Below are 25,614 nucleotides of genomic sequence, written 5' to 3'. Positions count from 1 at the left end.
TTCCTTCAAAGATGGAATGAGAAAGCACAGTTGTCATTTAAATTGCCTCTGTCTTTTGTAGTAGTTGGTAGTGATCTGTTGACCAGGATTGGATAATTTAAAAGCTGTTTAACAAAATAACATGCTTGTCTGTGTGAAATATATACAGTGCTGAGAGACAGGGAGAAAAGTCTTCCTTGACAGAGTTCATGGGATTCTTTAGAAGCTGCAGGATGCTGAGACTTGTCTGTGGAATTACAAAAGCTTTGAGGAGCCCATGTTGAGTATTTGCATTATTTTCAGATGGCGAAGTGTGTTCAGCTGTCTCTGTGCACCCTCCTGTGTGTGCACGTAGGCACTTCTCTGGAGAGGGAGAGGATTCTCAGCACAGTTTTCATTGGGCTTTGCATTTGTTAAACATATATTATTGAAATGCTGCCCAGGACACATCACTTCATCTTGTGTAGAACTTAAATCATCATGTTGCATGATATGGTACAATAAAAGAGATTGTGAAAGAGACAACTGTAAACATTCTGTTTGAAAAGATGTGCTCTTTTCAAAAGACCTTTCTGTTACAGCCAAATAACACAAGAAGCAATATTTCCTTGCTCACAGAGACATATATATTTATTTCTGCAGAGATTTGTTTTGGATTCTCAGTTCTTCCAGTATCTGCATTCTTTGAAATAATTTTATACTTCCGTGTTGACTTTCTGTGTGCTTTAAGTTTTAATCAAAGGTTCCTTACTTCTGATGTCAAGTACTGATGTTAGCCTGTTTACATTCCACTGTTTTTCCTCTCTATTGGGTGAACATTCAAATGTGGTGGTGCCTTTTTGCTTTTATCTACCAAACTTAGCGCACTCTCTTACTACTGACAGCTCAGAAAGATGGTATGCTAGTGGGCAGGATGCTGTGAATTATTAACTTTTCTTTGCATTTTGACAAATTTAGGTTATCTTTGTAAAGACAAATAGTTTCTCTGAAGGAACCAGTGGAATGGTAAATAAGGCTTTGCAAACTTAAATTAAATTTTTTTAGCCAAATTTGACTTTACCGTACTTCCAAAACTTGATTCTGAGTTACAGTTCTTTCATAGGACTTGTACTTTTCATTTCATAGACTAAAGTATCAGAAGAGGATTTTTGATTGCGATTTTTCCTTTCAGTTTGTCTTTCTATATGGATTGTTCAATAAAGCATTAAAGACTGTATATTGCCACTAAACATCCCCTCTGCCTTTTTTCCTTAGAAATGCAATTTTACAAAAGCAGTTTATTTTCTCCTTTCAATAAAGAGCCTGCACTCAACTAATTTGTGAGCAGATAAAATGTTCAGGAAACATACGTTTGCCAGAAAACTTCTATAATCAAAATGGTCAGCAGGACAGAAATAATGTTTATTTCCTCATTAGGTGTTAATCTTCTTCCATTAAAAAAAAAAATTAAAAACTGTCATAGAGCACTGATTAACATACACAAGCAGGAGTGAATCAGAGACAGCATATGTTGCATTAGGTAATAGACACTTACTTGAGTTAATGTGCTGGAAGTCCCAGCCCAGGCACCAGAAAGGCCTTTGCAGTCGGGGAGTGTTTTGGGTGGCAGACAGCAGGAGCAGCGTCATCCAGGGCACAGTTTGCCTTGAAGCAATTAGCAGGAAGAGGAGGAATGTTGATTTCAGCTGCCAGAGGACAGCCATACAAAATAGGTTTGTTCGAGGTGTGGTAAGGCAAGAAGCAGTTTTAATACAAGCTGGTTAAGAAAATACAGTATTGGGAATACTCATGCAGAATTGCATTGGAGATACAAAGTTACTGGTGACAACAGTAATTATTGACAGAGCCACATAACTTACATCTAAAAAACTCTGGGATGATGCTGAAGCATTCAGATGCCGGTTGTTCAGACTTCCATCCTGTGGCAGTGCATCTGTTTATCGGGAATTATCTCCTGAATGTAAATGAATTTCAGTCCTAAGTCATTGCACCTGTTGCCGAGAGGTATTTATTCCAATCACTTGCCTAAAGCACAGGGAGTTATTGCTTGACGTTTTATAGCTCCAAAAAAAAGCTGTCATTTCAAAATCATTTGTTCAGAGAGGAGAAAATGGAGCAAAACAGTTCATTTTACCCTAAGCACTGCTATTTGGCAGTATTCACATTTGCACGGCACAAAGCTGTAATATTGATTTTTCGCTTACAGGGCCTCCCACAAGTTCTTTCTTCGATTGTCAGGATTGCAAGATGGATTGAATTACACTTTGCTTGTTGATACACTTATTTTTTCTTTGGTGATAGGAAAAAATTACAAATAAAGCTTCAGCATAAAGATCACAGCAGCTCTGCTAGTGGACTTTGAATTTATTTACTTTATTTAGTTAAAATTCTTTCTGCACCACAGAGATTCCTTAGAGCAGCATTCCCACCTAATGTACGCTGCATTGTTTTGCTTTATTGCTTGCTGCTTTTGCAATGTAACACCTACATTGCAATCTCAGGTGTGTCCTCTGTTGCCTGTGAAGTGATCTAACCTTGCTCTAATATTTTTAATGTTTGTCCTAATACAGAACTTCTTGCGGATGGCTGTAGGGGGAAAAACGGAAGGATAAAACACATTCATAGTCATTATAGCTGTTGCCATAGATGATGGAGTAAGATTTGCAGGCTGCTGATTTCTGTGTAGCAAACTGCAGAGGTCTTGTGTTTGAATTCAGAGTATTTCCTAGCAGAAGTGGAGCCTGTGCTGCAGGATCTGCAGTAAGGGTCAGTGCTGGTCACAGTGAGCTGGGTGTGGGTTTGTCAGCCCTGACCCCATAACCATCCTGAGCTGCTGCTGCACATGGAGCCACTGACACCTCAGCAGATGTGCCCTGTGCCCCTTTCCTCCTGCCCTGGTGCAAACACCTCTTTGGACAGCTGTAGGTGCTGTTCCCCTTCTTGCTGATAGAAATACAAAAATTGTGGGATGGGTGGAGTCCCCCAGCCAGGCCGTGGTGGTGCCGCAGGCCAGGGAATCCCTGCTGACTACAGGAGATGCAGGCACCATTGCTGCCAGCTGGAGGGATAAGCTTCCTAGGGTCGGCATTACATTTGACAGGAGCAGTAGGATGTAGGAATGGCAGTGACTAGCAACATTACAGTTGATCCCACTGTGGCTGTTGTGATGGTAATTAATCAGAGGAGCTGCTGTATTCACGTGTGGTGGAGACTCAGCATGTACCCCTCCCTGTGCCCGTTTCACGCCCTCACTGAGCCGTGAGCGACTCTGTCTTCATTGTACTAATTTGCTGCATGGGAGGAATGTGTAGGGTATTAATGCCAGGCATTCGTGTTTTAGGTCTTTCCAGCTTTCAGCCCATGGCACCTCAGCAAGCCTCTAATAATAGTGTTTGTTATTGCTCGTGGTATGTGCAGCTGAACTGACGGCCAGGAGTGAATTTGAGACAGAACTTGATGCTTTCCACAGCAATATGGCTTCTTCCCTTATTAAAAATTACTGAAACATACTGGCAGGGTAACAGTACTGGTTTCCTGTAGGATATGGTTCCACAGAATATAAAGGCAGACCTGGTCACTGGGCTCTGGCCAGCTGTTCCCCTTGTGGCTGGGCAAATTCACACCCACTCAAAGAGCTGCTCCTCCGGGACCTCATCAGTGTCCTGCAGGAGAGGGAGGTAAGGATCAGAGCAGCCCCTGGCATAAGTTCATTACACAAGTCGTACAAAAGCTGGTGCTGGTGCAAGGGCAACGCAGGGACATGCAGGTAGAGGAGGGGTGGATGGGAAGATGGGCTCTGGCTGCCAGGGAGCCACATCCTTTTACTTGCATGATCATTATAAAAAACTTTTGCAGTCTTAACAAATAATCATCTTCATGTAGTAGGAGTTTTAAGCCACAGGTATTAATTCAGTAGAAAAAGTGATGGCCTCTGGTTCATGGAAAAATTTACTATCAAGGGGTTATCTCAAGTTGTTCTTCATTTTTTTAGATACTTGCTTCCTTGCTTCTTCTAATGCATCATACTTTTAACAAAAGTTTATTTTCTTTGTTTTCAAAAACCATAGAGCTTCAACTTTCTATACTTAGCAGCTATTTCTTTTTGCTGTCACAACTGGTCTCCAAAAGCCTGCACAGAATTATTAATGGCCTTGTGCTACTGTATTATGAAAACATTTTTAAAACATAGGAAATTCTGCTGAAAGTTTAGGATTTTCTATTTTAAAGAAATAGGTTTTTAACATTACCACATTACCCATCTCATCTTCCAAAAGTCACACAATTTTGTAAGAAACAAAAATACTGTTTAATAATAATAATCCATCAGTAACTGTGTACAAGAAACTGTAGTATACAGATAGTTTTATTCTGATGTAATATATTCTTTTGCATTAAGAAATGTCTCTAAAAGTCTAAACATCTGGATGAATAGCTGAACCTTGTTTTGTTTCTAAATTATTTCATACTGCTTCATTGGAGAAGTTACTTATGTTTAGGAATTCTCTTATGTAGAAAAATGTTAAAAATTAAAATTCTGTGAAACACATCATTTTTGTGAGAGATGGGGAGATTTTATACAGTACACATCTGTGGTACTGATACTTTCTGTATTTGTTTCAAAATCTTATCTATATGTAGTTTAATTTATGTAAAAGACACGGTAAGGAGCCCTGGAGTTCAACTAGGTGAAGTGTCAGCATGTATATTGGATCATGTCCATGCTGAGGTCACAAAATAGCTAAGCAAAAGTAACCAACTCTTCGTGGAGAAAAGGAGTCACAAAGTAAGAAAGACTAATGAAGTTGGAAGTTGGAACTATGGCTTTGGGGTTTTTTGTGGTTCTCTTGTTTTCTTTTTTAAAATCACTTCTGCAAATCCTGCCTGCTCTGCTGCTTCCCACTTCCAGACATAGCCTGTCTGACTGTGCCCAAGGAGTGGAGACAGAAGCAGAGAGAAAAGAGGTGGAAACTGGAACGTGCAGTGTAGCCATGCAGACAGGCACCACTGTCTGCTCTGCCCAGGATTAGAAGCAGTGAAAAGGAATTTCCTCCTTTCCCAGATTAAGGACACGGCACCCGTGGTGTAGGGATGTGACAGTTCCATGAAAGATGCCTCGCTTAACATGGTACCGGGTCAAACGGTGTAAAGATGCACTTCCTTCAGCACATGAGAGTTAGTGCTTATGTGACAGAAGAAGAACAGTCTAGTGCAGTATATCCTTTAGGTTCAATCCCATTTTGTCCTTGTTTTTTTTTTTAAGGTTTCAGCCGAGCAGCACTACCGTTTGGTTTGGTTAGGAGGGAGCTCTCCTGTGAAGGCTACTCCATTGACCTGCGGTGTCCAGGAAGCGATGTTATCATGATAGAAAGTGCTAACTATGGACGGACAGACGACAAGATCTGTGATGCTGACCCTTTCCAGATGGAGAACACAGAATGCTTCCTTCCAGACGCCTACAAAATTATGACACAAAGGTAAAAATGCACGTATCGTGGTAAGGACCAAAGTGGAAAAATGCCTGCATTAATACAGAGAGAGGTATATACTGTAAGAAATGTTGAGTTGTAATTGCCAGTTTGCTGTTCAGGTAGTATTGTTTCTATCTAATAATATTTAAAGGAAATAAAAACTACCAGTTGCATAGAGATTTTGGGGTTTTTTAAGTTTTGTAAACAAACGTTAAAAAGCAGGAAGATAACTTCAAGGAGAATGAAACAATTCAGTTATTTGGTGATTCCCTATCTCCTTGTCTTTCAGGTGGTTGAACAGCCCTGAGAATGTTTCCAAATGCCTGCTGTATTTTTCAGTACATGCAGTAAATCACTGCCATAGTTCCCAACAGTAGTTCCCTCCAATAGAAAATGCCAGGATGATTACATGCCAGGATTATATGTCATTATACATGTGTGTACAAGCATACACGTGCATATAAGCACAAGTTGCATTCTCTTAGTGACAGTGCTCGTCATTCAGAGAAGACAGAAGAGCCAACCAAGAATCATTAAATCATTTAGCTTGAAAAAGACTTTTAAGATTATAGAATCCAACCATTAGCCTGGCACTGCCAATTTCACTTCTAAATCATGTTCCCAACTGCCAATAAAAGTATTTTTAGTGCAAAAGGTGCATGAGAGCTCAGATTCAGAGGAAGTCCTGTGCTAATTGCAGGCAGCAGTCACCTACTACTGACAGTTGTGGAAATGTCAGCACGAATCAGTCACTGGCATTGCTACTGGCTTAAACTAAAAGCCTGAATGAGTTCAGGATTGGTTGGAAGTTTTCCTCCCAGTGTCTTTTTCCTAGGGTAGGGAATCTGAACAGAAAGGGGAGGGGATAACCTGGAAGCTTTCTGGTGCATGTACACAGATGTGTCAAATGAAATATGCAAGTTGTCCTGCCTGCTGTGCTTCATTTCCTCCGTTTGAACATGGTAACACTTAATAACATAGTCACCTCTTTAAAATAGCTTTCCATTTTGATTTACCAATTCAGTCGAGTTTTCATGAGTGGGACCCTTAAATTTTTTTATCATTTTTATGTGAATATGTGGATGTTTTCTACTTCTGTAGTCAAATATTTGGGCTGGACCTCAGACTTCAATTTCAAATGTTGGAGGTAAATTAAGGATATCAGGTCTTTTATTCCTGTTCTGTGTTGAACCTGTGACTTGTTTTGTGATCAGTAAGGGAAAGGCTCCATCACTACACTATTAAAAAGGTAATATAACTTCTTTAAATCATGTTTGAATTATCTTCTTGTGGTTCTAGTTCGTAGTTGTTAATTAGATCAAGCCAGATTTCCATCGAGACTGCAGCAGCAGTGTCATCATCCTCTAATCTGTCAACTCCCTTTGAAACCACCTTCAATTGCTTTTGTAAATGTAGTGCCTCTCTGTAGACTTCCTTGTTGTGTAAAATGCATGTTGTGTTTTGATCAAAGTCGTCCTTATGTTCACAGCAAATATACAGATTAAGGTAGTCGGAGACAAATACAGAGGCACAATCTTGCTTGAAGTGACATCAGACTGTTACTGGAAAGCTGAAATTTCTGTCTTTCCCTTTCAGTCCTTTCAGTTAATCAGCTGTAAGTTTATGATAGCATAGTCTATTTTTGAACTTCCCCCATCTTCTACCTTTATGCTTTGTTCAACATTAAAATAAAGTTGTGATCACATATAGGACATTGGTTCAGATTATCTATGCTAAGAGTTTTTCATTTTTGTTCTCTTTTTTTTGTGTGACATTTATAGCAATTTGGAAGTTTGCTTTCATATTTTTCTTTCTTAGATCCTGTCATTAAGTAGAAAAGCTGTCTCTTGTCTTGCTTAATCTTTTCCAAAATTGCTCAGTTTGTGCTATATTGCAAGCATAGAAGAATGTTGCAAATTTCTTATGAAATACTAGAAGTTCTTGTATCTCATTTATTTATAACTGCATCGGTGATTGTAGTTTTTTGTTGTCTAAGGAAAATTGTTGTTTCGAACTCAGTATATATCCTTGAGCTGATCTATTAAAGTTACACATCAGCTGTATTTTGATGGCAGCAATTGCATAGAAAAGTCTCACCTGAAGGACTATCAAGTTCATTGCTTTTCCTTTTTATTTAATTAATAGAAAAAAAAAAGAACTTTTGATGACAGGGAAAGCTTTTCTTCCCTACCTTTAGAAATAATCAGCAATAGTTTCTGTATTTCTGCTTAAAATCTTGAAGTGTTTACTTTTAAGGACCTGTTTTTATCACTTCAGTCAACCGTGCTACCACTGCATTTGACCACTCGATTCATTTTAGACATACAGTTAAATGTAGTTCCACAGCAATTATTAAGTACTCATTATTCATTTGCAACATTACTCCACAGCTTTTGCACAGCAACTACATTTACTGCAATTACAAGGTGAAAACACTAGCTTAATGAGATCAATACTGTGAAATCTGAAGATTGAAAAATAAGATGAGGTTTCCAGTTTAACACAAAGCCGTGTAATCACGTGCCCTGCTCCCCTTCTAGAGAATTTGAGATAGTGGCACACAGACCTTGCCGGTGTCCACTGATGCATCAGCTCTTCTTTCTCAGAATGAGCTGCTACTTAATCTTTTCTACCTCTTTCTTTTCAGCAGTTCTCAAAAGATTTTTAACTTAATGCGTTCCTGGGAAGCCTGACTAGAACACTAATGACTTCATTGCTTTGCTTTTACCTTTGTAAAGTAGTTATTAAATTTTTAGTCCCTGATTGAAATTACATCCCAATTATTCCAGAATAAAGTCTTTCAGATGTATTTAGATTCTATGTAAACTTCAGACTGTCATGGTTAAAATTAAAGCTTTGAAGAAAGAGACTAGACCTTTAGAAACTCCTTCTCCTCTTTCACACTTCTCTGATAATTAACCCCAGCGTTTGCATATTGTCAAGTTTGAGAGATTCTACCACACACTGCAGTTCAGTACAGAAGTAAGCTTATTTCTGGAATATTTGGTGAGCAAGTAGCATAAGTGAGTGCCAGAGGAACCACGTTTCAGGCAGTTAGATCTTAGTCAAACTCCTCTGTGCTCTGCTGTCCTTTAGCAGGGACAAATCTCTGTTTCCTTTTCATTTAAAAACAAATTAAATGAGCAGGGACGCAGAAGATGCAAAGCAGCCTGAGAAAATTGCTGTAGTTGCTTGCTCATAAAGTGTGTTTGTGTGGCTGTAGCAGAAACTGCCATGAAACTTGGAAGTTGATAAGGCTAATACTGCTCTTTTTAGGCATGGCAGAGATTTGAAAATTAACAGCATAAAATTTACTTATGACCTTGTCTTACCCATTTCCGTGGCAAGTGGATTGCAGGCGGATCGCATGAGTTCTGTTCAAACCACCTGGGTGTTTGAAGATTTTCTGTCTCCAATGTCAACTTCAAAGCCCTGGTCTGGATCATAGCTTTTTGTTAGGAGAAGCATAAAGGTTACCTAGGTACCACACAGAGTTTGGGGGTCTGTTTTATTAGGTTAAAACAATAATGGATATTTAAAAGTACTTCTGCATACATACTTAAAATATATTTCAAATCAAAAGTCTCTTATGTATGTAATTTTATAGAGGAATAATGAGATGCTAAGTTGGATTCTAGCATGCTGGGACCATTCTTTTTGAATTAAAAATAGGGGTTGTTTAGTAGGAATAATTTTTCCTAGTCCTAAATTTTTTGTTTAGGAAAAGTTCATGGTTATTTATTGTCACGATTGGACACTATAACTATCTTCATGATTCAAGGACAGTGCAGTTAGATTTTTTTTTTTTTTTTTTATTGTCTTTTGTTTTAAATATTTATTTGGTGGGCTTGTTTAGGAAAAGTTCATGGTTATTTATTGTCACGATTGGACACTATAACTATCTTCATGATTCAAGGACAGTGCAGTTAGATTTTTTTTTTTTTTTTTACTGACTTTGTGTTTAAATATATACTTGGATGGCGTGGCAGATAACAATTTTGAATAATATAATTTTAAATTTTGATAAATCCCATATTTTAAAAATGACGGGTCCTGTTCCTATCGGTACACCTTATTTTTTAAGCAGTTGTACTTATAGCTATTGTTGGGGTTAGAAAATTATTATTTTTTGTTTAAAGAAAATGAAGCCTATCCACTCAGAATCTGGAATCATTTACCTAGATGCAAAATTCAAACATTTACTCTTGACAGCCAAGTTAATGTTAAGCTTAGAAGGAAGATGCTTTCCCTCCTAGCAAAGGCTAAAATACCTTGAATTTTTAAGTAGGAACTGTATGCTCTCTGATCTGATACCAAGAGTGTTGTTGTAAACAAATGTTGAAAAGAAGAAAATTCGAAATGTTTAAACTTCCTTTGCAGACTGTGTAAACATCTACATTAAAAGACAGTGCTCTCACAGGTGGGATATTCAGTTATTTTTGATCTGGTTTTTGATCTGCAACAGAAAGGCAGTTACATCACTTCTGCACTGAAATAGCCTTTAAATTCTATTTTCACCTACAATTTATACTATAATTGTGGCTTTTGTGAACTTTACATCATTACTAAGCATAGTTAATTGGTATAATTTTGCTTTCTAAATCTGCACAAACAAAGCAAACCTCATTTTCCATAGGTAAGCTTAAACATAAAAATATGTCAGGTATAATAGATGAACTTAGGCAACTGTAATTTTTTTAATACTCTTCCCTTTTAAAACATTGCTGCAGAAAAGCGAAGGATTAAAAGAGGAATAAATCCTCTTCATCAGTGTTTATTTTTTCTGTTGCATGTATCCTGTGCTATCTCTAGCACAAGCAACACATGTACCTTCAATTACCATGTCCATCATGACACCAGTGAAGAGTTCACGCCTGGGTTTTTGTTACCATGAACTTTTCTCACATGGCAATGCTCTTAACCTGTTATGTCCATCATCTCTCTGCAAGACAGCTGCGCTTCAGCAGAGGGTTTTCAGAATCTAAGTGACATGCCCCTGCCCCGCTGAGTGACCAAGGGAAAGCTGAAGGAAGGAACATACCCATTCCTTCTCCTAAGACTTATTTTTTCTTAATCCAACCCATGGGAGATTGGGAGACTGGAGATGTTCATTCTTTTCCATCTATTCACACATCCAAGAAATAGCTCATTTTGAAAAATCGTTTATATAAATGAGTAAGACATTTTTAAAAGAAAACAAAATGAGGTCTGTTCCAAAGAAGACTCATCTCTCAAGCCCTCTTTCCTGTTCCTGTTTGTCAGGTCAGCAGAGAAAGCACTGTCATACCATATTAGTGTCCTTTCAAGTAAAAACAAGTTTGGTCTGTTCCATAATGTGAGTGAATAAAGCAAATCTTCCACTGGACTCCAGGCTTGGGTGGGCACTGGGTAAAATCTATAACCAATGAATCTCTTTCATCGTAGCAAAAAGGTGTAGTCAGAAGGAAACTTGGCACAGGGTGCTTTGCTGGTAGAATGCAGTGGGTCGCTGCAGAGCTGAATTCCAGCCTTTGCAAGACTTCCAAAGAGAAGCATTTCAGAGCCTTTTTCAAAAACAGTGCCTTCAGACAGGGTCCATGGTTGATTCAGTGTTTAAACTGCAGCACACTTCAGATTTGCATTTCTTGGTATGACTTAGCCTTTTTCACGGGCTGGATTTTATCCTTTGCCTTTTGGAGCTGCCTGTGATTGAGATAATGTCACAATGCACTTTGGGGGTCTGCCAGGCTTAGGCAAGGGCTCTGCTGACCCCTGCTGCTATCCTTGCTTTTTCCCTTGCTTTTCCTTCTGCAGCCGAAGGTTGCCTTTCTTTGCTAAAGATACTATGAGGTGAAAAGTGTTTTCGAATAAGAGGTACACCTTGCCTTTTTCTGCTTTCTGCATGTCTTTCCTTTTTATGTCAGAGAAATCCCAGTGCTGATGACAGGGTAGCACAGGCTGTTGTGGATTGGGTACGTTCCTGGAATTCACACAAATCGGAGGTTCTGTGGTACTGAGGCTGCTCTCACTAACAAGGACCTTTTGCTTTGGCATGACAGCGCTTTCTGTTTCAGCTTCCTGACAGCTGCTTCACAAAACATTTACCATACAACATTATCAACATTATATATCTTTTTCTTAAGCGCCCTTTTAAAATGAAGGTTTAATTAATCTGAAACAGACATAGCTCTTAGTACAGCAGTCAACCCTGTGACTATTTTGTTGTAGCAGAAGCTTAAAATGCTCTTTATTTTGAAACTAAACTTTTCACAATACCGAGCTGGGGCCAGATTGATTTCTGTTTTGTTTTCTATGTGTTAGTCACAAGACTTAGTTATGACTCAAATACAAATAAAAAATCAGAAATACATGTAGACTGTTTTCCTGAACAAGGCATAATCACAGAGCCTAGAAGGTTCCTGAAACACACCACAGTTCTTGGCGTTATTACAGCAGAAAACAGCAGTACCCGTGACTGAGATGAACCTTTTCTGGCATTGTGTATTTTCACTATCATTAATTCTTAATTTGAAAATAGTAGGTCTAGTTTTACTCATTAAAAATAGGAGGTTTTGTTAATGGGGTGGTTCTATCACGGTATTACTTAGTAAATTAAATACAAATCCTCATATTACGAGGTTCTTAGCAGTCAGGTGAGGGGAAATAGCTGTCAGTGGTACTTGATCATCATTTTGCAGTGTGTTCTATTTTAATTTTCTGCAGAAGAAATTTTACTACACACGTGCAAGCGCATAACACACGGGCGCGTGGCTGTAGTCACGACATTGGACAAGCTACAAAAGAAACAACAAAAGGATCATTCATACCAACTAATTACATTTAAAATTTAGATTTAGTTTGCTTCAACAAAGATGGGATTCATTATTTTACTAGGATGTAGCTTGACATTCTGTTTAATGTTTTCATATCTTACATTCAAGTAGTTTTCTTCCTTTATTATTGGCAAACCACAATCAAATTCTTCTTAAGTCAGCAGATCTCTTATCTGGCAGGATCATATATACATACTCATCAGTCATTCCTTGCTATTCATGGGGTGAAAATAAATGTAACGAACTATACATATGTATAAATAAAATTTTAAGTATTATATGCTGTTGCTTGTGTATTTGAGCATCATACAAAATACATGCTTCAGCCTGTGATTTTCTTGTGGTTTTTTTCTGCTTGCTGAAATGGGCTCTACTAAGTGTGTACACTGTTTAGCCCAGTTAATCACGTACTGTATGTTTTGGGTATGTAATTACCTCTCTTAGTAATTTGCTAATTTTTTGAGAACTTGACTGAGACAACATTGCTTAACCTTCAGCACTGTTCAGTTGAATTTTGTGTCCTCTTGAAAGAGTTTGCATGAATTTTACATGGTTTTCATATTTCTAGTCTAGCCAATATAAGTTCCTGGTTCAGTTGCAGTCAGAACTTTATTATTAAAAATTCTGATTTACTTATATATTGCTGTGCCAAATTTAGTTCATATAGAATAATAATAATGTAATAGTTGAAGCCTATTAATTCCTCCCACCCCAATAAAACCTCTATAATACTTAGCCAGAACAGCTACATTATCAGATAAGTTGATTTAGGACTTCATACATGTGTTCATATAGCCATTTATCTCTACCCTTTCTGAGGAGACCTTTATTAAGCTGTGATGACTGCTGAATATGAAATGTAACCAAGATTATTTTTTTATTCAAATATAATTTAAATATTCATCAAAGAGGAGTTATGCTTGAAACTGACAGAGACTATTAACATCAAAAAATATAATTAACTGCACTGGGTATCATGAAGCAGAGTTAGCCAAATAGCCGAGAGGTCTAATTGCTCTGGAGTCTGAGAAGCAATAGTTTTATTTTATACTGTTGCTGTGGAATTAATAGTGATGTGGTTTCCTATGTGAGGCAATTAAAAGCTGCCTGTTAAGGTTCACTGCACTATAGGAAATCTGTTGAATATCACTTAGTAAACAGAACTGACATGGAAAAGGTACATGAAGGTGGGCAGAGCAGGGTATGGATCATAAATTAGGACAGATTAATATGAATTAAATATATGTAAGTAGATTATGAGTACTTTCTAGTGTTAAAAGTCAACAGTAGCCATGAAAGTGAAAAGTTTTCATTAGTAACACAAAGGAAATAAAATTTAAAGATTATTAGAATGAAGATGTTTAATTCAGAGGAAAGAAATAGAAGAGTAACATGGGTTTAAAAATTAAAAACTGTCTACAGAGTAGCATAGAAATTAGCAGATCTCATTCTGTAAATTTCCTTCTGCCATGGAATAATCTCCTACTTACAATAAAAAGAACCTTCTGACCTTTGTGGCTCAATTAAGCTTTTAGTAGAATTCAACAAGAAAAATCTTCTTTATTGAATTCCATAGATTCTGCCTGTGCCCAGGGTATACATTCTAAAAAGGGGTGGCCATATTCATGACATTTTGACATTAATGAGGTTGCTGAAATGGAAGAGTTTAAGGATCAAAGATACAAGCAATAGTGGTATTTTACAGCATTTCTTTTTTTCCTCTCTAATAATAAAATTGCAATTTAATTGCTTAATAAATGGGCCGTGATTACTGAAAGACATAGATAATTTCCGTCTTTGCATTTTATCTTCTCCATATTGCAGAACAATAATTAGCAAAAATACTACTGCCACAAATGAAAGAAGTCTTTTTTTTATTTTTTTTCCTTTGTGTAATAACTGTGAATGAAAGGAGTTTGCGTGTGTGTCCTTTAGTCTAGTGAGATACTCAGCGTCTATGGTTTTAAGAAGCAATCTCAAAAGCTAATGTCATACTGGTAAAATAAAATCACACGAAGAATTCAACTAGAATTCCTGCTTTATATAAAGATTGGCTGCGTGTTTCATACATTATTGAGCAGGCTTACCCTGTTTATATCAGTGGCATAAGAGTGTGTGCTACTTTCTCAGAAGAGCACTGTCTTTGCCGCTTCACAGCACAGTGCCTTGTACTCCCAGGCTTGCACATGGTGTTAGCAGATATTTAAAGCACTTCAGCTTAACATTTTATAGGTCATGATGAACTGAGCCTATAAAACAAGTTACTGCAATGAAGTTAATGCAGTCTTAAGAGTGTTACATAGACCAAATACTCAGTATTCGGGATATTTTTAGCCCACTCTAGACATATCAATGGGAAGGAAAGGTTCTTACCACGAAGAATTTTTTTCTATGTCAAACCTGATTTACAATACACTTGCAGTACAGAAGCTTTACTACAAATTTACTATGGAAAGCCATTTTTTTCAGGTTTACTGGGTAATACAGTTACTATAGGAACCTTTGAATTTCAAGTTGCTCTACTACACACACACACACACACACACACACACACACACACATACACATATACATGCTAAACAGAAAAAAAGAGAAGAAATGAGGCAGAAAAATCATTTCATTGGGCAAGCTGCCCTGACCAAAGTCATGCACTTTGACCACCTTGGAGGAAGAAGTCTTACTCCTTCTTGGTGTCACCAACCTGTACAACGTTTCATCTGGCAAGATGTGTATTTTCCTGTAGTAGGTGCAAAGGCATCTATATTCCTTTCTTAGTAGTAATCTATGATCTTTAACCTTACTGTTCATTGCTTCTCAGATGCCTTGCTTCTTGTGATATAACTCTATATGATGAAGGAGCAATTTGGAAAGGTATTTAATACACACCTTTTTGCAGCGCTGTAAAATTGTTTCACCAAAACTCAAGAGTTTGTGCTCTGTCTGTTAAATACTTTCTTGTAGGCTGAATTGTAAGTGTAGCAATAACATGACAGTTCCAAACCCATAATCTTTCCCTGTTTACTGAATTTATTACAGGCATTGAGTTCAACTGTACTGTTACACTCATGAAACTGTAGGTGTTTTCTCATCTAGGATGTAGCAGCGGTGATATTACTTTCAGTATATTTTTCTGGTGCCAGCATCACTGGTGGGTATGAAAAACATAATTTACTTTGTGTATTTAGCTTTCTTGTATAATTTTGCTGCCTTTGTGACAGAGATACAGCAAAAGAACACCTCCTGGAGTCACATTTAAAACAGGAGCACTTTGGGTAATGTACTGTAGACAGAACTCATATGAGTTAGAGCTCACTTATCATGAATGCCATCAGCAGTGCCTTGTTGCTTTCTTATCAGCCACTTCCTGCTGTCAGCCCAATGCTTATTTCAATAGTAAAGGATTTGCATCAAATGTAACACAGTATTATGTATGGCTAACATGCGGTTTTTAATTGTGCAGGCACATGAGACTCCTTCAGTGGTAGACAGTTTGATAAAAGGATTAGATCATGAATATTTTTGACACAATTAAAGATTTTCTGTGCATTGACAAAGTGAGGCTAGTGAATTTTCTGATACATGTTTTACAGTGGTGAATATGCTTAGTTTGTGTAAAAGCCAGCTGCAGAATATACAGGATTTTTGCAGATGTGGGAACAAGCAAACGGAAGCAGTCCCCTAAATTTTGTTTGGCTTAAAACTGGAAGTTCCAGGAATCAGAGTGAACAGTTCAAATTAGTAACTTAATCCCTTAACTTCAGATTGCAAAGAAAAAGTGGGATTGTGCTTTCCAAGTTAGAACAGCATACTTTTGCAGGGGAAGTCCTATACCTGGAAGCCCTGCAAGCTTTCCAGATGATAATTAGATCCAGACATCCCTGTGGGTAATGAATAACAGTGCTTTTGTGACAGGCATTCCTCTCAGAAGAAAAGAAAGTACTTGTAGTGAGGACTCTCAGACACATTTTAATAGGAAATGACACCACTGTTACAGGGTTGATTAAAGATCTACCAAGGGACAGCACTTCTGGAAAAAATCAGCAGACGAAATGAGAAAAGTTGTAATTTTATTATTAGTTATCAGTTAAATATGCGTAACTTTAAGGCCATGAAATCTGGACTAAAAATTATGAGAAAAAGGATTGTACCTTCTTGCTAGCGGATTGCACTTTTATAAATCTCTTAAAATAACCAAACTGTCTTTTGCCTCTTGCTCAGCATTTTGCTCTGAGTTCTGTTGAGCTGTATAAATGAATCACTCTGTAGCCCTGTGGAATTGGTGGATATGCAGCAGTGGGCACATGGCCTCTGTTGATGAAAACGATAACCCAAAAAGGGGCTATTCCCCAAGGCAAGTTTACAAAAAACAATTTATTCTTTTTCACCCTGTAAAACTCATCTTACATGCAGGATCTCTTGCATTATTACAAACTCTAATCCTCTGAGTGGGTAATTAACGGACCAGAAAAGCCATTTGTGGAAAGAAAGAGCCATAAGGGTGAAAAATATTTCTCTGCTGAATGATCTTTAAGGAGTAAATAATTACAAGAGTGAGAGGTTTGGGATGACCAATCTAAATCTGAACATAATTAGGATGAACACAGTTTGAAAATCGAAGCAGTTGGCATGTGCAACAATTCTCATATCAGAAGACTAATTAAATATTTAAAAGCCCAAAACCCCTCACTATTCACAGAAAAATAATCTGCCACAAAAGGGTCTGTAACTTTGCAGATAATTAGGAAGGGTTATAGGGGGAAAAAAATCACAGATTGGCTCCAAGGTTCTGCAAGGTCACGTCTTATTATGGTGCATCTTTTATATGGTCTGATAACAAGATCTTGCTAATTTAATCTAAGTAGGGCATCCCATAGCGATTTCCCATTTCCCTTGTTAAAAATATGATCATTTTTCCATATGCCAACTGCAATAGTGAACATTTTTATAAATAATTTCTCCTAATTGATACAGGCTATAGTATTTTTAATTATTCAAGGTGAATGCATGTGTTAAAGTTGAGTTAAGTTTGTTCCCACTGCATGCCCCGTGTGAAATTGTCCTCATCCTTCCTGTTGCACAGGGAACCAAAGGGCTCTACGGCATCTGGTTGTCTCAATGGCCAATTCTGTAAATGACAAAATCTTAATTTCCTGTTAGAGGCAAAAGAGTTTTTTGTTGAATATGCATTTCTGTAAGCAGAAGAGAGGTATTAAACTCAGGAGACTGATTGTGAATCATGCTGAATTTGCATTGCACAGACCTGGAGGTCTGGTGGAAGTGTGAGGATTGAAAGCGTACGAAGGCTTCTGTGTTTCAAAAGTTGCAGTAGCAATTCATACCTGTCATCTAAAATACCTGATTTTAGTAATTAAAGTGGGTGATTGTTTAAAATGTATTTCAGATCTGTGCAAATTAATATGAAGGATAAGGCTACATGTTTTCAGTATTGTAATTCTCCCAGTTACTCATTTAATAATGACTCAGAAGCTGTCTTAAGTTAAATAACTTTTAACTACATTATGAATATGCTGTGTACCAAGCCATGGATAAAAAAGATCGACAATGCTGCAAAAAAAGAATTTTAAAGGGTTTTTACTCTTATCCTGTGCTCTCTACCTGGTAGTCTCTTCTCCTGCAAGTCTGTTGCAGTGTTATTCCTAAGGATCAGACACTGTGCTGCAGGATTTTCTCTTGGATTTTCTATAGCTCTGCTCTAGCACTGTGTCTCTGAAATAAATGCCCCTTCGTAAAGCTCTGGGTTTATTACACAGCCCCACATTTCTCCCTGAAACCTGCTCAACACACAAGGCATGCTGCTGCACTCATGCTCATTCAGTGTGAATAATCTGTGCAAATTGCTCAGATACGACGATGCTGCACTAGTAAAGTTTTCATTAGTAAGTAAGCATAGCTGCAGGCTATTTATTTTGTCTAAATGGTGAAACATTTAATTGGATCTTTTGAACTTACTACTTTTCAGCAGTGTGGATCTGCTTGGCTTAGTTGTGTTCTAAGATGTACACTGCCTGTAATCCCATGCTGCAGCTTGCTTGCAAATATGCATCCACATAAATAATATGAAAAATATTATTATTTTGAAAAATTACTGTATTTTCATTTCTTATTCATCAGGTGGGGTTGCATTAGAAACACTTTCTCTAAAGAACAGGTCTCTTCTTCTTCATACTGTTACGGGGTTTAGGATTGCACCTACACAGACCTCACCAGGAGATTGTTCCATTTACTTTGCACACATCACTGCATCTTTGATACTTAGTTTTACTGTCCTTGATTTACAGCCATCTCCTCACAAGCTCTGATTGGTCTAGTAGGCCTTTGGTATATGTGATAGAAAGTAGTAGAGATAGAGAAGTGGAATTATGAAAGCACCTAAAAATACCAAGAGAAGGCAGGAGTTACATATTCCACTGGAATCCTCATTTTCTTTTTGTTTTTCTTTTTTTTCCCTTCTCCCTGTTTTATCTGATGCTCCAGTTTCAGGTTAATGATAACCCCATAATAATAGCATTTACAGCAATAAGCAAAGTATTAGAACAAGGATGAACTGTAACAAGAAAAAACTGTTTCTGATAGCTTAGAGGTAGGTAAGTGAGAAGATTCCTCATTTTAACAGTGACTGCTTTGAACTTAGAGACATGAATACCAAAAGGCAAATGGGTCATAACTAAATGTATTAAAGTTGTAAGAAGAGGTTGAAAGCAAGAAATATCGTTAAATTACTTTGCCATACACATTCATTGATAGTGAATCAGACTGGGTAATTCTAAGAAGAGACCTATGGGAGTTGCATATTTTATGCTGTGTTTTATTGTCTGTTTGGAGTTTTTATGCTTAATGCATACCCTCAGACTCCCACAAGATTGCATTGTATAAGGAAAGCACAATTAAATATTACTGCATTTTTATTGGGCAAATGGAAACAAGGCTATGGTGCACCTTCTCCTACAATATTAATTATACACTAGCTTCCTTATATATGTTTACTTGATAATTAGGAAGATTCAACAAATCATTAATATTATATTTAAAAAGAAAACAGAAGGAAAAAAGCCTTTTTTTTCTTTGCCCCAAATATTTGTCATCCAAATCCCCCAGATTTATTACTGTAATGGTCATGTTGCCAGGTGCATGGAAAATCCCAGGGCTGGTTCATGAATTTTCAAACCAAGCTCTAGGATGCCTCACTGCTTTCGCAGTCGTAGGAGAGTCACCAATATTTAGACACAGCTCTTGTGGCCAAATTCTGCTATCATACCTGCTCATGTATCTCCTTCTTTTTCTTAGATTATGAAAACTACCAAGCACAGCTCACTAAATCTGTTTTCTCTTTGAGCTCTGCAAAATAGGTGCTATTTTCTTTTTGTGTGCTCATTCCCCTATAATAGTTTTGGGGCTTCTAACTTAAAAATAATTTTTACAAAATCTTACACAGAAATAAGCAACCTTTTCAGTGTGTCTTCCTGGGTTTTAAAAGGCCAGTCCCAGGATTATATATCTATCTTTAAGAGCATGTGGCTCTGTAGGATGCTCACTCATCCTGCATGGGAAGGGTAGTGCTTGAGCACTGTGGAAATGGCAGCAATGGCTGGCCAATCCTGCTTCAAATCCAGGCTTTATAGGAAGGCTGGATTTTCTTAGCAGGTCTTTTTTCCAGGTTTTGGTTAGGCTTAAATTGCTCACTCATTAGGTCTCAGTATGTAATAATGTATGGCTTGTGAGGTGAATTTGAAACTCAGAATTTAAATACATTCCTTTAAATTTACCTAGTGTGGCATGTCTTTGTGTATACTTATGTATCTAAACACCCCTAAAATAAAATCTCTGTTCTCTATGTTATATGTAAGTTTTGTACATACTTTCCAAGACAAAATTAATAAAACAAAACATTTAAGTAATATCTAACTTCTTCATACATATGTAACTTTGCATTTAATGACAGGAGTGGAGGTTTAGTGAATATGCATACAAAAGCAAAAACACCTCTCACATGGCACTTGTAGACCATTAGAAATATATCTGTAAAGACAGCTACTTACTCTGGGTAATGAGGTTCCGGAATTTTTCAGTGTAAGTCATCACATGAAGTGCATTCATCCCATATTCCCATATCTTTTTACTCAGACTGCAGCTCACCCAGGGTGAATAAGGAACAAGAAGACCATATGGAGTATGTGGTGCTACAACTTGGAGTTTACGTGCCTCAAGTGGTGTTTAAGCAGGTTGCTGCAGGCGATATGCAGGAACATGCCATCGTGCTGGCTTTTAAGTATTTAATCAATATGCTGAAAGAGAAATATTGTCAGAACTGACTTGAAAGTTTCAAAACATACCAAAATAGTTTTTATAATGTATCAATGTTAGTAAAAATTAATTTTCTTTATTAAATGTGGGTTTATATTTTATTGAATTACGTGTGACTTTTCTGGTTTTGGATTTTACCCTGCTTAAGGAAACACTGCATTTACAGAAATACACCATTAGGAATATGCAAAATTATTTTGATAGTTCTTTTTTGGCTATGCCTTTATCCATATCCTTTTCAAAATAACATGATGTTTCTTTTGTGTGTACTATCTTTGTCAAAGTTATGCATGCATGAAAAAAAAGCATTAGAAGGATAAATTGCAATGTGGACATTATTTCATACATACCTTATTTTTGCAAACTGCAAGAACCACTTGAAAAGGATCTGTTTGTATCTTTTTGTGTCAGATGTGACTTACCCATGAAGATGACCTCTTCCCTTAGTCAGTTGGTTTATTCCATGTAGTGCTAATTTCTTTCCAGAATCTCAGATCCCAGTGCTTCACTTTCTGGTCCAGTCATGATACACTATGTTTTTCATTTTAATGCTGGAGTATTTGTTCAAGTCCATAGACTGTGCGTTTTTAATCTTCCTTAGAACAATGGTGAATAATGGCCCTTGGCAGGAGATAATGAAATTTTCTTAATTTATATTTTCAAGCAGAAGCTTCAATTGAAAATGGCATCCTATGGCCTGCAGACATAGCTCTAGTGCAAGTTTCAGGGGAGCTGTAATAATAATGCAGTGCCAGCAGTGACGAGGAATAGGACAGTGAAGAAGTAATTTAAGAAGGAAAAGAGAATGTACCAAAGCTTTATTGTAGCATATCTAATGATCTTCTGAAGATTCTCAATAGCTTTGGGAGCATGACAGGAGAAACTAATGTTATCTTGCCAAAACAGAAGCCCCTGCTTAATCAGCAGAACAAGATTATTGATTAAAACACCTCACACAATAGATTGCACATGGAATCTCATCTCTATACATTGCACGTGAAAACATGCAATAATAAGCATAAGATAATAATAATTTTAAAAAAAGCAAAAGCAATTTGTTGGGAATTGTACAAGTCAAGATTAGAGCTGAAATACAAACATATTATCATGGAAAGTACAGCAGTCCTTAAAGCTGAGCAGAGAGGATGGATGCAGCAGGGACATGGCTACATCATGAGCAGAAGATAATAACAGCCCTGCTGGAGCTGCTTTGCTTTCTTTTCTTTCTGTATTCATCTGAAATGTGAAGGGCCATTCCTCATTTGCACAGTCTTCTTCTTGAGGTGAAAGGAGTTCAGATATTATACTGTAACTGTTAATTAAACACTCCATTTGATTTTTAGATTACTCTAAGTGATGCATGTGCATTATGAAGATGTAACCTTTCTTCATTCATACTAAAATACAGAAGAAACGAGTGTCAGAGTACAAAATTGCTCCTTGCATTCATGAGAATAGTGGTAATTCTTGCATTTCCCCTTGCAAAACTGTTGTTGCTGCTAGCACAAGAACCTGAATTATCATTCTTTCACTACTACAGGTAGTCTTTTCCTTAGCAGTTTTTCAAATTTAATTCATATATTACCTTACCTAAATTAACTGTTACTGAGTTTATACAGAGTTCTTTGCTGATCTGCTGTATTTCCTTGTAAATGACAAAGTCATTGTATCATAAATCTTTGTGAATATTGTGAATTCTTCTTGAGAGTGAAAACATTTCTCATTGTGAGATCATATGAATTTTAAGATTGTACATAACTCCCTGAAAATGTCTCTATTTTAACTTAGGCTGGGGAAGTATGCAGTTACGTAGGTTTCAGAACACTTAAATGTTACTTAAAAGCTACAGAGAACTTAAACACCAAAGTATTTGTGATTTGTCTTCTTAAGTTTGCAGAAATTACAACTGATTTGTATAACATCTTCATTGGAACAATTTTTAAAGTGTTTGAATAGATGGACCAAATTAACAGTATATTGTATAGAAAAAACAACTTTGTGTAAAATGAATGCGGGACTTCAAGTTACTTGTCACTTCAGGTTTTTGAGGTTTGGATTTTTTTTTTTTCCTGATTGTGTCTAGGCCAATTTTGCAAATTTCCAGGCACTTTATTTCCACAATAGTCTTGTTTTGGAGAATCCTGTGACAGAAAAAGATGCTTGCCCATTACAAAAATGAATAGGTCACCAGATTTAAGACTGTAACAGTGCAATATCCTCTTCTTCAAGCACACTAAGTGTAGAGGTTTCTCAAAATAATGAAGTTCTGCTATGGCAATGATAAGGTACCTTTGATAATCTGTCCCTTGTAGGATAATCTGCTGTTTAGTGCCGTTTTGTGGAGAGCAGAGTCTCTTTTGTCCAATATACCACAGAGTTCTGTGCATCTTGACTTAAAGAAGCTCAGCTGAAACCCTTACCAGTTTGTAAAATGGTTTTTGCAGATAGCAGAAGAACTATAGGCCAAAAGCTAACAGAGGAGTATCCCTGGTTTTACAAAGAAAAACAGTGCAGTGAACAGAAGACTTTAATTTATCCATAGAACAAATCACAGTAGTGTAAATTCCCTGAATTACTTGTCTCAGAACTACTACTACAAATTCCACTCATTCTTCACGTCTTCTCTTTAACCCATGAATTGGGATTGACAGCTACTATAGTTGCTGTGGGTTTTTCTTGCAGGTCTCACTCTAATGGAAATACGAACTCTAACTATGTAAAAAATAGTTACCTGAATGTAGACTTTTTAAACTGTGAATATCATAATCAAGTGTCTTTAATTTGAAATCTTGGAAGTGCATGTAAATTACTCAGGTTTTATAAAATACAGCCAACAGTGCAGCAAAATCAGTGATTTGAATGTGAAAACCTACAACTTAAAGCACAAATACCCTGTTCATATAGTCATTCAAGTAATTGCACTTCTTGAGGAAGTGCTGATGGGCCTGGTAGCTACTGCAGCAGTGGGCATAGCTCGTTGTTTTGTAATTGGAGTTTTAGGTTTGACCAAAGGTGGGCAAAAGTTGACCATATGCACAGCAGGTGAAATTTTTCATAAAGGAATAGTAAAAGTTTTTAGAGTGTCATCAATTTCCTATAAACACTGCTCAATGCCTGAAGTTTGACTCTGACACTTACTGTACAAAGAGAAAAACCTGCATTTTCCTCTGAATTCTTGTTACACATCCTTTTGATAAAATCTGGCATGAAGTTCTTCTCAGTTCTGTGGCTGATGACAGCATTATGAATCTTTTACTGGGGGAAAATGAAACTGAAGAAAACAACTCTTCACAGGGAAATGAGTCCATCTTTTTCCCACCGCTAAATACGACCTTGGTTAGTTTCATTCTCAAGCAATTTCTCCCAACATAAATAACAAATAAATAATTCTGTCTTAATTGCTGCTCATTTGAGTATAAAATAAAATTTTCACACAGCTCAAAGCTGTGGAAACCATCATACTGAATGATGCACCAGGAGGAGTCTTGTAGGAATTATTTTGGTTTCAGTGTGAGGTTTTTGCTAAAGAAACACAAATTTAAAGAAATTTGTTACAAAATCTTACATCCCAGATTTTCTCATGCTGGTTAGTGTACCTGAGGTGTGGCACATGAAAAACGCTCTATCAGGGATATTGCAGAGAGGCCTGCGAGGCTTGGGGCCGTGTTGCCTTCTCCTGCTTCTACAGCCTCCCTCTACACCACACAAGAGCAGCACTTTGTCCTCTGTGGGAGGGGCTGTGTGTACATTTTCAGCGTTACAGACTGAGTACAGGGGTTTTCTCAGCAAGCTGGCTGCACATTTTCCCCCTTCAGCCTGGGTCTAAAGCCACTGGATGTGTCAGTCGTTCCAGACTCTCTAACATCCTGCACGAGCTGCTGCACTGACTGACTGTTCCATTGGGATGGGAGTGGGGCAACATTATTTGTGCAATAGCTGTGCAGGGGACCTGGCTGTGCCTTCTGGAAAAGGTGGCAGGTGGATTCCCCACCTTCTATCCATATCCATGGTTGTGTATGTACAGAAATCCCTGACTATTTCCAATTAGTTCTGCAATTATGAGCCTTATGATGGTAGAAATAAGCAACTAAAAAAAAAAAAGAGGAAGAGTTAACTGATCAAGTAAGAAGAGCTGCTGTTTCCGAGTTTGCTCAGCAGAGAGACACAGCATGTCCTGACCTGCTCTGTGCTAGTTTGATTACTATATAAAAAAGGAAGTGATTTATATTAGCGTTCTTTGAATTGTGTTTGCTCTACCTTTTATGAGGTAGCATGAATTATTCTAATACCTCTTGGCACTGTTCAGCTGTGGAAAGCCACTGATACAAGGCAGATTATTTTAGCTTTGGATATGTGGTATTCAGAGAGTATGGGAAGAAGTAGGGCAATAGAGAAGTTGATGTACACCTGGAGTCAAAGGCTAGTCTATTACTTAAGTTCAGACTTCTGTTATTCAGTTTGCTGACAAACAAAACTAACCCCTGAGAAGATCAGCCAAGCTCTTTGCCTTTTAGTCACCAAACTCCCTGACCTTCTCTTTCTTTTCTTCCTCTTCCTTGTGACTGTTTTTCTGTATTACATTTTGACCATCTCTTCAAGGTTAGGTGATTTTTTTTTCACTTCTAACTTCCAAGGTAATATTTGTTTGGTTGGGTTTTTTTGTTTGTTCTGGAAAAAATAATGATAATCTAAAATCTAGTAGTAGTAGTAGTTTAAAAAACCTTCAAAAACATTAGGTTTGGTAAATCCTCACAATTAGAGGCATTGTAATAAAATTCTTCTTTGTATCAAAATGCATTTTCTTTCATTGTAAAGCAAATATTTTTTATGTTTTAGTCTCTTCAAAGTACATTTTAATTAATTTTCTTGCAGTTCTTCTTTTTAACTGTTTTTCTTATTTCCTCAAGTGGTCATTCTTTACTGCTTCCTGTAGCCTAGCAGAGGAAGCTTAGAGTCCACCAATTGCTCCTAAAATAATTAAAATGGAAATGCTAACGTTCCTTGTCTACAGTAGCTCTTCCAACCAAAATAAT

The 25,614-nt window shown here is 37.2% G+C and overlaps 1 protein-coding gene across 19 annotated transcripts in view; it reads left to right on the top strand.

Moving 5' to 3' along the window:
• The window catches only part of ADGRL2 (adhesion G protein-coupled receptor L2), a 176,984-nt gene that overhangs the window by 97,527 nt on the left and 53,843 nt on the right, over nucleotides 1-25,614 (top strand). For all 19 annotated transcript variants that reach the window (XM_017729996.1, XM_017729997.1, XM_017730004.1 and 16 more), the window contains exon 3: nucleotides 5,240-5,453. In XM_017729996.1, the coding sequence (XP_017585485.1) occupies nucleotides 5,240-5,453 (214 nt within the window). The remainder of the gene's footprint in view (nucleotides 1-5,239; nucleotides 5,454-25,614) is intronic.

Source organism: Corvus brachyrhynchos, unplaced genomic scaffold (genome assembly GCF_000691975.1).
Source record: "Corvus brachyrhynchos isolate BGI_N302 unplaced genomic scaffold, ASM69197v1 scaffold101, whole genome shotgun sequence".
In the NCBI taxonomy this organism is placed as follows: domain Eukaryota; kingdom Metazoa; phylum Chordata; class Aves; order Passeriformes; family Corvidae; genus Corvus; species Corvus brachyrhynchos.
The sequence above is the reverse complement of the archived record's forward strand: the minus strand, read 5'-3'. Positions and strand labels throughout refer to the sequence as shown.